The following is a 13,706-nucleotide window of genomic DNA, read 5'->3' as shown; positions in this document are numbered from 1 at the left end:
CCCACAATCGAAGTCCATACAAAAGTGTCTGTGAAGTGATGGTTTTGCTGCCTATAAAAATAATTCAGGGTCTGATTAAGTAAAGTGGAAAACTGCTACATAGCAATGACTGTAGTAAAATATACAGGTATAATGTGCAGTCCTGAAGAACTATACACAACAGACTGGTGTACGTAAGAATATTGTGAGTTATCTACTGCCCTTAGTGTTTTGTATGTAATTCAGATCAGTGATATGTGTTGTCCTCTAGTTGGAATTCTGGGTTTTTGTCAAAACTGTCAAATGTTTAAATACTCTGAGGTGTTACAGCTACAGATTTGAGAAACATCTAGGAATGCATTTTAAAAGGTACTGCAGTTTCAGATTTGTCTTAAAAATCTTGAGATATTGTAACAGTGGCAAATCTGATACAGGAACATGGTCCATATCTTGTGCTGTACTATCAAAACTTTATAGCAGTGTAATGACGTGAAGATGCAAGTGTCTGTGTGGTGATAGTTTGGAAGGTGATTTACAATATAAACGTGACTCTGTATACATAACTGACTTATGCTAGGGATTGAATTGATAGTTACACATGGGTCAAGCACAGGTAAGAACCCAATATTCCCTAGGTCTACTTAGAGTAACTTAAGAATTTAAAAAAAGGACTGCTCTTCTGAAGCTTTCATAAATGTTCTGGAATTAGTTTTCTCTTTCAAAATGTGACTTCTAAGGGCAGATGTGCACTGAGTTGCTCCTATGTAAATAAGCTATAAATAATAGTAATTTTTAAAAATAGTATTTTGTGGAGAGAACTAGGATATTACTAACAAAGTGCTTTAATTCTGCCTGGGAAAAAAAAAAGTGTAACCTTAGGTGTGAACCTTGTTTAGAAGAAAAGTACCTTTTGCAACTGTTGCCTTTTCTCACAAATCAAAGTGAAATCAGTTTCACTATGCAATATTAAATTAGCATGATACTGTGCTTTTCTTATGTATGACCTGCACTTCTAGCAGTTAGAAAAAGCCATAGCTTTTGTCTGTAACTTACTTTTTCAAAAAACATGCAGTCAAGACAACAAAATACTAGTGTTTTCCTGGGTTAATTTCCTAATGGCAGTGGGGGACACAGCAGCAACATTCAAAGGTACAGCTGAAAAGCTATTAATTCATCTAATTTGTTAGTATTTGGAATAGGGGATGAAGCAAGAATAGTAGGAAGAAATGCTTGGAAGTGAAGGAGGAAGGATGGGTCTTTGATTAGAAAACTGCTCACAGCAGACTGTTTCCTCTAGAGCTACCCGAGGTCTTAGAGAGTTTTTCCTGCCTACAAAATTAAAATGCTTTGCTTATCTTGTCATTATTCATTATAATGTTTGCCTGTTTTGAGAACTACTATGTGGCACTACTTAGTACAGTGAGCTTTCTTGCCTTAGGCACATATATGCAACTATAGAACTTAAAACTGCCTTCTCTGGGATGCTGCCTGTTTTGTGTGGTTGAGAAATGCTTAATATGTACTGAAAGGGGCATGTATCATTATCCTTCTACACTCAGTATTTAAGTGACATGCTTTTTCGACTTGGCATACGCTGCAAAACTGGGAGGCTTTGCATTGCTTTAGAAAAGAAGATTAATGCTGGTTAGGAGGATGATATTAATTTGAGATGAATAATTTTAGCTACTAGGTGAAGAAGTGATGACACAGTTCTTGGGTAAAGGGACTAAAGGGGGCTAGCTGCAAGGACTATTTTTATTATATTGATAACTGTAAGCACCGTAAAAGAGGCCAAACTCTTTTTTTTTTTTTTTTGTTCAGATCTGCATGTGAGGCTTCTGCTAATTTGTCAAAAAAAAAAACCCCAACCACTTGCTCTGAATGTTTAAAGCTTGTGTAAGCTTATGCCCAGTACTGTGTACTTAAGGATTTCTGGAGAGAGAACCGATTGAGGTGTGGAAAAAGCAAAAGGATTTTTTTGTTTTCTTAAAGAAACGGTCAAATATTCTTAATACCGAAACTTCTACTGATAAAGTATTAACAGTGCTTCCAGAAATATTTGCATCAGAAGTGCCTAAAGAAAATATTTGAGGGATAGAATCTGAAGATTGGAGTAACTTTGAGGAATCCATATTTTTTTTATTTTTCTGGGTCACATTCCCCTTGTTTTGAGGTGAGGTAGCTGTAAAGCCTCAATTCCAGATAATCTCTGAGTGGGTGAACGAACAAGAGTTACATTTAATTATGTTGGAAGCTGGTGATCAGGGGAGGAGTTGAGGAAATAGTCTTTTGGTAGAAAACAACCTGTGTCTGTGCAGATAAATAACAAGTTTTAAAATTCAGTTCCTGTAAACATCTGAATTTCACTTTAAGAAACTGCTTTTTTGTTTGTTTCTGCAAAGAGTTATTAATTCAAGTGAATGCTGAAGCTTGAGCCAAGGCTGAAGGAAATCTGCTCTGAAACTTCTGGTATTGCTTGTAGGGATGTTTTCCCCAATCTGGCAATTTGTGTAGTCAGTCCACAGTTAATACAAAAGCAACATTTTACATTAAAAGTATTTTGAGTTTGTGTAGGAAGGTATCATGGGGATGATTCTGTGCCCCCACCCCCCAGCTTTAAGCTCTCTCTTTAAGTTTTATTAATTTCTAGTGTATACTGAGAGAACAAGTTGTATGTTATGTTCCTTGTTTTGCATATATATCCTTGGAATTATCTCCTTTCTTCCAAAAACTAAGATGCCTTTTTAAAGTGAGAGGTGTTCAGCTTTTTGGCAACTCCAGAGACTGTGGACATATAATGATGAAGTACTGTCTGCTTTGTTTAATTTATCTGGACTTGTGTTGTTTCTGCTCTGTCTTCTAGAGGATGGAGAATTTTCTTAATTTAATATTGGAAGGAGGGGGCTAACCACATTTTGAAATACAGAATCTTTGCAGCTAATAAATGAACAGAGTATGGGGAATTGAAAGAATCTGTGTTGCTGCTGCTTCAGTTTGATATTTATTATGGAAGTATAGGACTGATTTTTGTGTGAGAGGGCAAAATGAACAAGCTTTTGCTATTTTATAGCTGGTGTGAATCAAGGAAGTCTTGAAACAGATCTGGGATATCTGTGCTACATAATTTCCTATTGACTCCGTATTTTGGCTACTGATCTTTTTATCTCTGTCACAGCAGGCTTTTTTTCTAACATGCTTTGCATTATTCAGCTCTCCTTTCATCTGTAACAAGTGTTTAAAAAGGAGAGAAAGCTCCTTTAGTACTTGAAATGTGGTCTTTTGATTATGATGCTTATTTAGATTAACTTGCCTGTATACTAGCTCTGATATTTAACAATACTAAACTGCTTCATTATTCTGTTGTGTTCTCATTGATGAAGAATCCCTTATTGTTAAGTTAAGCAGTTCCACATAACTTTTGTATTCCATGTGGATAATGATGGGCCTTTTAACTTCTCTGTGTTACTTATATTGTTTATAAATGTTTTTTTTCTGGTCATCACTTGGATCTATGTGGTTGAGTGCAGTAGTTAGAAGCAGGATGTTAACCTGTTTGAATGTTGATTATTTAGTTGAATTAGTGATAATGACAATGTTGTTTATGATGTTTAGTGGTTGTTCTTTTTTCTGTTTTCCATACAACAATTATTCCTTAACGGTACCAATTTTAGCTTTGGTCGTCCAGGAGTTGAATGCTACTGCCAACATGACAGTGGAGCTGCAGTAATCCAGCTTCAGTTCCTGATTAATGAGGTTGGTAAAATGGTGTACATATTCCATAATTCAGAGAAGATAGAGGGTTTTCTTCAGTTTCTCATTAAGCAAGCATCAAAATCAGGTAACACAAGTGGCTCTTAGCATCAATGGCAAGCAGTCACACCAATTATAACTTAACTTTTTAATTTCAGAAAATGTTTGACTGCTGAAAATCTCTCTCTCTAGAGTATTCTTTTGCTATAAGCAATAACTTTTATCCTAGGAATATTTATTCATATCATTGAATGTTATGTCATGAGGTAATAAAGTCTGTTTTCAATAGTACTAGCAGTTTTAGTAAGTAGTTGATTTTATATTGATAGAGTTACTGTTTTAGACATGATCTGAGCAATGATCCCTCAGTAATTTCAAGTGTGTTTCTAGGGGTGTAGCAGCTGAGATGTGACAGTAGAGCTGTTCTTGAGCTAGCTGGGGCCAGATTTGTAGGGGAACTTTAGCTCAGAGGATTGAAGTCAAACCTCACTGGCTTTGTCAGCGCATGAATATTAGCAGTTGAGTTCATTGCTTAATTTCCCTGTGGAGGTGGAACGGTGTGCACACAGGAAAAAGCTTCTCCTTTGCCATCACCCTTCACTATAGCACTGAATCAAATGTGATTGAGCTGAATGACATGGGATCACATCAGCTCTCGTTACTAGTACTTAGAAATTATCTGTGCTGTGGTGTTGATGCATGTGCTTAGAAATACTTTTTCATCCTGGCAGCAGATATGTAATATTTCCACTATGCTGATGAAATGTACTGTTACTAGGGTTATGAAAATAAGTTGACTACAACTTTCTTTCTCATAGGGAGCTCTTGTGAGTGCCTTGGCTGATGATACCTTACACCTATGGAATTTACGTCAGAAGAGACCTGCTATACTTCATTCGCTCAAATTTAACCGAGAACGGTAGGGATTGGATTATTATTGCTTTGCCCCTTACCATCACACTGTCTTGTTTTAAGATCAGGTTTATTAATACAGTCCAATTAATAACTTGTTAAATAACTGAAACTGGTTTATATTGGGTTTGAGTTGCAGGCTGTTAGAACGCAAGATACTTGAGTGAACACACCAGTGACCTAAAGTGAGATGACTTTTCTATCACTTTGCATATTGCATTGCTGAATGTCAGATTTCCCATATTTAAAATGTAGAGGGATGGAAGGCTTGCAATGTGTGTCTCCAAAGGAATTTTTGAATAAGAGAAAGTGTGTGTGTATGTGCACCAAGATGTCAGGAAAACTTGTTCAATTTTAACTGAAAGTTTTTCTCCCCTTGATAAATTGGACTTCCACAGTTAGAGCTCCTGTGTGTATCAAAGCAGCTGAAAACAATGTGAACTTTGACTAACAGTTTTGAGACTCAAGTAACAGTGTTGTAAGCAAGCTAGGGAGACATTTTAGATTAGACTTCTAAAAGTCAGTTGATTGACCTTCTGCAAAAAGTGTGTCCTCTTTTATGTACTAAATAACAAGTAGTCCTTCCCTCTAGGAAAGTAGCCCTTCCTTTCCAGTATGCGTAAAGTCTCAACTGGCACACTATGCCTGCTTTTGAGCAGCATGCTTCAGAAATGGGCTGCCTGGGGAGCTCAAAGGATATTAGCAAGAACACAGAATCTGTGACTTGTACTGCTGAAGATGGCAGGAAGCAGTAAGTTTTAAGTAATGGGTAGCAATAGAAAGCAGTAAGTTAAATATCCATGTAAAACCTTCTAACGTAAGGTAACTACATACAAAGTAGTAAATAGATTGCTGGTGGGTTATGGAGTAACATCGTGGTTTTAAAGAGCAGGTTATAAACAAACTTGTTAGGAATAACATAAATGCAGATTACTGTGGTTTTTGGATAGAGGACCAAGTGATTCCAAGTCACCTTTGAGGTTGTTACTGTGAATCATGGTGCATAAACTTTTTACCAGGGCCTGCAGGGATAGGAGTAATGGTTTTCAACTGAAAGAGGATAGGTTTAGATTGCATATGTGGAAGCAACTCTTAACTGTGAGGGTGGTGAGGCGCTGGAACAGGTTGCCCAGAGCAGCTGTGGATGCCCCATCCCTGGGAGTGTTCAAGGCCAGGCTGGATGGGGCTTTGAGCAACCTCGTCTAGTGGAGGGTGTCCCTGCCCGTGGCAGGCATGTTAGACTAGATGGTCTTTAAAGGCCCCTTCAAACCCAAATCTTTCTGTGATTCTAAACTATTGTGCACAAAATAGACAGCTCTGACAGCAAAATTCTCTGCCCCAATGGAGTGACAGTATTCCTTTATGCAGCATAAAATCAAACAGAGAAATGCAATTTACAGCCTCTAGTTTAACAACTGTCTGGCTATTAGGAGATGCGGTGGTGTATACAAAGCAAATTTTCTCTCTCTCCCTTCTCCAATCTCTTAAATGACTCTTCTCTTACCTGTAGCACCTACTTGTGTCAATAAAAAAATTCAAGTCTAGTTTCAGGCGGCAAATCTGGACACTGGCTTCTAACTAATGCTTCAAAATAGATATCTAAGGAGGTGATTCTGATTGTGTGCAAATCTGTTGCAAGCTGGTTTACTCTTAGATGTATGGATATCTTTGGTTAGACAATGTGGAAATTATAAACTATCCTTTTTCTCTAAATGTGGTGATCTCCCTAGAAAAACCTGTCACAGTTGAAGTGTGTGTACTCTTACCAGAAAGAGGAGCAGGGGTGGAAAGGAGTCTAGGTCACTCATTCACTTCAGTAGTTGTATTTGCTGTTAACTTTGGACAGAGTACTGATTTTTCCAGGCAACCCTGTGCCTTGCTAAAATAGAGAATGAGAGCACCATAGTTACCAAGAGTGGTGAAAGTATAGTTTGAGACAAAGTCTTATTCTTCTAGTAATTTTAATCTTAAAGTATGCATTATAATAGCATGTACAAGTTGCCAGAACACTTAAGATCCCAGAACCATGCATTGTCTTAGCCACTTACTAAGTCATGCTGGGTATGGTTAACTGTTTCCAAATATTCTGGGTTTTTTTGACTAGTGTATAAAATAAAGCTTTATAAAACAAAGTGTAATCTCACTACTGGGGAATTATTGTGAATGATCTTTAGAGAATTGCACAAATGCACTGTTCAATAATTCTAAATAGGTGTCTTAATTCCAAAGAACTCAGTGTTATAATCAAACCTATTAGATATAATCGTTACATGAATATGAAGTAAATGGGCTTTGCTTAGGTCAGTTTGTATATTAACTACCGAGTCTGAGAAGAGTGTTCATGAATAAAACTGGGTCGTCTTAATTCACAAGCACCAAGTTGTTAGGTACTTACTTAATAATCTTTTAAATAATTAATGTTGTGGGATTAAGATTTGCTCATCAGGATAACTAACCTCTCAAACAGGAATTATTTTAAATATTAAATACTACAGCAGAACATTGTAGCAATATATTTTCTAATGATACTTTAATTTGCCAGCTTGTGTAGGGATTTTTAATATCTTGGAAATGTTTGGGTAAGAGAATAGGTAAGTTAACAAACTGGAAAAAATGTCCTTGGAGGGGAAACAAAGCTAAATCTTACTACATGGCTGAAACAACTATTCCAGTTACATCAGTATTTGCTCTAGGACACTGTAGATGCCAAGATTTAAAATTATATACATGATTGGGAGTATTTGAAAGTGTGTTGACATTGCAGAAAAGCAGTACTTGTGTCCTGTTTAATAGGAGTTGAGCTCAACACGTCATAGGCCAATTTTATTCACATTTTGTTTACAAATTGGAGTTTAATATGTAAGGATTAGATGTGAACTAGAAAGTTGTATCATGGAAAGCTAAGTGTAGCAGTTAGCTACCCAGGTTAAACGATATTCTAGTCTTGAAAACCTCTTCTTGAACTATGTTTAAAAAAAAAAAAGGTAAGACTGACTTGTTAAAGAATTCTATGTTCTCCTGGCACAACCTTTTACCAATTCCCGGCTTTGAGCCACATGCAAGAATTACTGCCCAATATTTAACAATGTAATTTCTAGGTTGCTTGATTTTTCTCCTCTTGGCAATCTAGTTAGGCTAGCTTGCTTTCAGGCCTGTTTTGAACATCTTTAAAACAAGGAATAAAACAAGTACATAGCTTGTTTATAAATGCTTGTGTGTTACGTATTTTGTATACTTAACCGAAAATTGAATTACCTGTAAATTAATTGAGGATGCAGTCTCTAGTGTATGACTGGAAAGCATTGTGGATTATTGCTTTTCTACTTGTGAACCTCAAGAACAGGGAATGATGAGAAAGCTACTTTTCATTTAAAATTTTATGCCCATTACAGACTTCATTCTGAGCTGTGGAGAATGTCTTTATTGGGTAACTTGCAGCATTTTAGATTTGAGCAAAACACTTCTTCAAAAGTAGTGGCCAAGAGACTTCAAAGATGCTGCTTTCTGTTGAATCTTTATATGAATTGAGTATCTGCAGATAAGAAACTGTCCATTTAATAGGTACTTAGCTCTTGACTGCCTTTTGTACCAGTGATAATTACTAATTTGAAGCAAGTCTTCTGAACCAGTGATCGAAGTTTCTGATTTATAATAAATCTGAAATTACTGGCAGATGTCAGAAGCGCAGTGCAAAAGAAGCTAGTTTTGCAAGTTTTCCAGGCTTTTGTTTCTGTTGCATTTGTGTAGGTTTTGTAGCTGTTTCATGTTCTAGTTAACAAACAAAAGTTAGGATATACTAAACCAATGTCATACTAAGCTTGTCCACTGTTCTTTGATTGTGGGAAGTGGAGAGGCCAGGAAAAAATGCATAATGATGCTTACATGGAGGTGGTCGCTTTTGTGACTTGTCATGCAAGTTAAAAGTGTATAAGTAGTACTACTTTGCAGAACGCACCATTCAGTGTCTGAACTTATTTAACATCCTAGGTTTTGTACTACTTTGAAAATTTCTTCAGTGAAGCACAATGTAGTTTCTTTGTCATCTACATACTGTTTACATGAGGGAGCAACTGGAATATATTGTGCTCTCCCTTGAGGTAGATGCAGAACAAGTGGAGACCTTATAAGTAAAGATTAAGGGGCAGACAAAGATGTTGGACACTTTTGTGTGTAGCTGTGGGAGTTTGTGTGTAGATGTTGTAGCTGTGGGAGTTTGCTACAGGACACCTGATCAGGAAGAGGAAGTCAATGAGGCCTTCTACAGACAACTGAAGGTGGCCTCACAACCATAGGCCCTGGTTCTCCTGGGGGACGTCAACCACCCTCACATCTGCTGGAAAGACAACATAGCCAGGCACACATAGTCCAGGAGGTTCTGGCAGAGCACAGATGATAACTTTTAGATGAAGATGGTGGAGGAGCCAACGAGGTGCGGTGTGCTGCTGGACCTCATAGCAACAAAGGACTGACTGGGGCTGTGAAGGTTTGGGGCAGCCTTGTCTGCTGTGGCCAGAGATGGTGGAGTTCAGGATCATGCATATAGGAAGCAGGGCCATAAGTAGGACTGCAACCCTGGACTTCAGGAGAGCTAACTTTGGCCTCTTCAAGGACCCACTTGGAGAAATCCCATGGGTTAGGGCTCTGGAAGGTAGCAGGGTCCAAGATAGCTGGCTAACATTCAAACACCACTTCTCCCAGATCAATATGTGTGCATCCCTGTGAGTAAGAAATCAAACAATGGGCAAGAGGCCTGCATGGATGAGCAAGGAGCTTCTGGCTAAAGTCAAGCAGAAGGAAGTTTCCACGAGATGTGGAAAAAGAGGCAGGCCACTTGGGAGGAATATGGGGATGCGGTCAGAACATGCAGGGATGCGACGAGGGAGGCTTAGGTCTGTTTGGAATTAAATCTAGCAAGGGACGTCAAGGACAACAAGAAGGGCTTCTTGAGGTACATCAGTAGGAAAAGGATGACTAGGGAAAATGCAGGCCTGCTGATGAACTAAGTAGGTGCCTTGTGATGAAGGATGCAGGCAGAGCAGGCAGAGTTACTGAGCACCGCCTTTGCTTCAGTTTTCACTGCCAGGGCCAGCCTCAGAAATCCCAGACCCTGGAGGCAAGAGAGGAAGTCTGGAGAAGAAAAGACTTTCCATTGGTCAGGGAAGATCAGCTTAGAGATCACTTAGGCAAACCTGATACCCCAAATCCATGGGGCCCGATGGGATACACTGCAGAGTGCTGAGGGAGCTGGCAGATGCTATTGCTAAGCTCCTCTCCATCATCTTTGAAAGGTCATGGAGGACAGGAGAGGTGCCCGAGGACTGCACAAAAGCCAGTGTCACTCCAGTCTTCACAAAGGGCAAGAAGGAGGACCCAGGAAACTACAGGCCGGTCAGCCTTACCTCCAGCCCTGGAAGGGTGATGGAACAGCTCATCCTGGAGATCCATCTTGAAGCATGTGGAAGAAAAGAAGATTATCAGTAGTCAACATGGATTCACCAAGGTGAAATCATGCCTGAACAACCTAAAAGCCTACTATGATGCAGTGACTGGCTGGGTAGATGAGGAGAGAGCGGAGGATGTTGTGTGCCTTGACCTCGCAAGGCTTTTGGCACTGTCTGCCATAACATCCTCAGAGGGAAGCCCAGGCAGTGTGGGTTGGATGAGTGGACAGCGAGGTGGGTTGAGAACTGGCCGAACGGCAGAGCTCAGGGGGCTGTGACCAGCGGCGCAGTCAGGCTGGAGGCCTGTGGCCAGCGGTGTGCCCCAGGGGTCAGTGCTGGGTCCAGTCCCGTCCAGCTTATCCACCAGTGCCCTGGGTGCAGGGACAGAGCGCACCCTCCGCAAGGCTGCTGGTGGGACAGACCTGGCAGGAGCGGCTGATACAGCAGAGGCTGCGCGGCCCTTCAGCGAGACCTGGGCAGGCTGGAGAGCTGGGCAGAGAGGAGCCTAATGCAGTTCAACAAGGGCGAGTGTGGGGTCCTGCAGCTGGGGAGGAACAGCCCCCTGCACCAGTACAGGCTGGGGCTGACCTGCTGGAAGGCAGCTCTGTGCAGAAGGACCTGGGAGCCCTGGTGGACAGCAAGTTGCCCACGAGCCAGCACTGTGCCCTGGTGGCCAAGGCCAGTGGGATCCTGGGGGGCGTGAGGAGGAGCATGGCCAGCAGGCCGAGGGAGGTGATCCTCCCCCTCTGCTCTGCCCCGGTGAGGCCCCATCTGGAGTGCTGTGTCCCCTGCTGGGCTGCCCAGTTCAAGAGAGACAGGGAGCTACTGGAGAGGGTCCAGCAGAGGGTCCAGAGGCAGTGAGGGGGCTGGAGCATCTCCCTGGTGAGGAAAGGCTGAGAGAGCTGGGCCTGTTCAGCCTGGAGAAGAGAAGGCTGAGAGGGATCTTATCAATGTGTACAGATCTCTGAAGGGTGGATGTCAAGAGGATGGGGCCAGGCTCTTCAGTAGAGCCTAGCAACAGGACAAGGGGCAACAGGCACAAACTGCAACACATGAAGTTCCATCTGAATATGAGGAAAAACTTCTTTGAGGGCAAGAGATCACTGGCACAGGCTGCCCAGAGAGGCTGTGGAGTCTCCTTCTCAGGAGACATTCCAGACCTGCCTGAACACAATCCTGTGCAACCTGCTGTAGGAGAACCTGCTTTAGCAGGGGGGTTGGCGTAGGTTATCTCCAGAGGTCCCTTAAAGACTTCGCCATTCTGTGATACCTGTATAAATATCCTACACATAGTAAAACTGTTGTGTTCACATGTAATGCAAGCCTTATGTCAGACTTGGTTTGACTTAGTAGTATTAGGCTAGAGTAACTTTGAAATAAGCATAGTTAACACCTCGTTAGAGTAAATATTTGAAAGCATGTTGAGAGAGGTACTCAGTGTGGCATTAGTTTTCTTGCCATGCAGGAAGTATTAAACTTTGTGCTGATCTAAGATGTGAAAAGTCATATAGACATCACTGATGAGCCAGGGACTTCCACAGAACCCATTTGAGAGGGTGAAGTGACAAACTTGACTTAAAATAAAAGGTGTTGTGGGATGACAAATTTGAATCTCCTTTGATGCAAACCAAACCCCAAACCAATCAGCTTTACGTGTATGAAAAATTGTTTAATTACCTTTTGTGTGATATTTTGCATCCTTCTGGAGCTGAGATTCCCTGTTTTAATGCCAAAAAAATAGTTTACTTGCTTTGTGACTTAGCATAAAGACAAGAACCAGAATCATAGCATAAAAATAGAACTGAGTGTTTAGCGAGTGCTTTGCATATTGATCAATGAATGCATTGATAAGTTTAATTTTTAATATGTCAACTTTTGTGCTGTGGGTTTTAAATGGTTTTTCTCAGCATGAAACTGCAAAATTCAGAGTTACAAAACTATTCTTTAAGTATCTCTCGTTTTGTATGGTGCTGTAAACAGCAACTTTAGCATTATGTTCAAAACACACTCTGCCTACAGTGAGTGAAAAATCCCATTTGTATTTACTTCTTATTAATAAAAAGGCTTTGAAATCTTATGACACATACCTTACCTGGTTAGATATTTTAACTTTGTACCCAGCCTGTGTATTAGCAGATATTACTTGTGGGAGGATTTTCCCTTCCACCTCACTGAATGTATAAACTGACCAATTCTGCCACTTTGTGGATAGCAGAAGGACATGCAGCTTTTCCTGTCTGAGAGAGCAGGTGATGATAGACGTTGTTTGTGGGGGTTTTTTCTTCCCCTTTCTTTGTATCAATATCACTCTTTCACTTCCATTCTGAGGGCTCTTTTTTTCTCCCCTGTGCCCTGTGTGTTTTGGGATAGGATTGTAGTGTAACAGGAGGATTACAGATATGCATCCAAACAACAGGTCTGAGAAGTTAAGTATTTGGAGTCTTTGCAGAGTCAATGATTTACCAAATACAAGCTAATATAAGACACAACCAAGTTTTTCACACATAAGTATGTTTTTTACACTTTTTAAACCAGCTTTCTTCAGAGTGAAAGGAAGTGTTCACTGGGTCTGCTTGCCTTTGTGGTGTCATATAAAGCCTTCTCTTCACCTGGTGGGCTTAGAAGTGTTACTCAATGGTGATCCACTAAATGATGTAATCAGGAGTTTTATCTTGTTTCAAGAAGTTAGCAGGAGAAAGTGAACTTCTTGACTGTCTGGATTTGCTGCAAATATTAATGTTTCTTTCATACAAGATCAGATTACTTTGGAAAACATTTTCTTGAAGCTGCGTATGCAGACGGCCCCACTTGTCAGTGTGGTTGATGGAACTGCAGTTGCATCAGTTGCCTTCTGCTGCCTTCGGCATTGAGGCAGAACCTAAGTGCTGAGTCCTATTACTCTGAGATTTCAGGTTTCAAAGAAACGGGTATTTTTTTTTTAAACTGTCTCTGTTGTCCTGTTAGCTGTTTGCCTTGCACACTGATTTTTACAGTGGTGTGAGTGGAACTGCCGTGTTCCTGGGCAGAGTTCATCTTCTGGTCTTTAAGCCCTGCTTGTCTGATTTTTCTCCACCAGTGATGGGCATAATTCTTCTGTCTCCCACAGGAAAGCTACATCTCTGACGTGGCCGTTTTTTTAAGTTGTAGTGTGTGACTTCCCCGATGAGTTGTTCAGCCTGAACTGTATGAGTTGGAGCAAGCTATCCAAGTGTCTTCTGATGCCAAAGGTCTGGTTACTTTGAGTCATGTCATACGCCTATGGGAGCTCGTAACAATGTAGTGCAGGGAATTTTCAGTGGTAAGAGATTCTGAAGTCTTTAGGGTATTTGATGTGAATCCCTTCAATACCAAAAAATTTTTTTAGTTTCCAGATCTGTTGACTTGAAAGGCATATGTGTATTGGTCTTTTGTCAGCATTACAAGCAGTGAAGCAGCCCTTTTCTGTTTGTGTATAAGTAAAAATGTGGAAACCCCTTCCAAGTGAAGTACAACTGAAGCTTGAAAAGCCATCTTAAAAAAAAAAAAAAGGTGAAATGTGACTCCATAAAGGAAAACATGTAAGTCATGAAATATATTAGGGATACTATATCATAAAAACAGGAATACGTACAGCAACCTAAAAAC

General features: G+C 40.4%; 1 protein-coding gene across 11 annotated transcripts in view; it reads left to right on the top strand.

The window, feature by feature from the left end:
- STXBP5 (syntaxin binding protein 5) overlaps positions 1–13,706 on the top strand; it is a 109,706-nt gene that overhangs the window by 27,732 nt on the left and 68,268 nt on the right. For 10 of the 11 annotated variants that reach the window (XM_055809609.1, XM_055809607.1, XM_055809605.1 and 7 more), the window contains 2 exons: positions 3,651–3,732; positions 4,548–4,648. In XM_055809609.1, coding sequence (XP_055665584.1) covers positions 3,651–3,732; positions 4,548–4,648 — 183 coding nt within the window. Of the gene's footprint in view, positions 1–3,650; positions 3,733–4,547; positions 4,649–13,188; positions 13,310–13,706 lie in introns of those variants that run through there. The other variant, XM_055809610.1, reaches the window with a different exon arrangement.

The sequence above is a fragment of the Falco peregrinus genome, chromosome 7 (assembly GCF_023634155.1).
Source record: "Falco peregrinus isolate bFalPer1 chromosome 7, bFalPer1.pri, whole genome shotgun sequence".
Lineage (NCBI taxonomy): Eukaryota > Metazoa > Chordata > Aves > Falconiformes > Falconidae > Falco > Falco peregrinus.
Note: the sequence above shows the minus strand (reverse complement) of the source record. Positions and strands in the feature narration are given on the sequence as shown.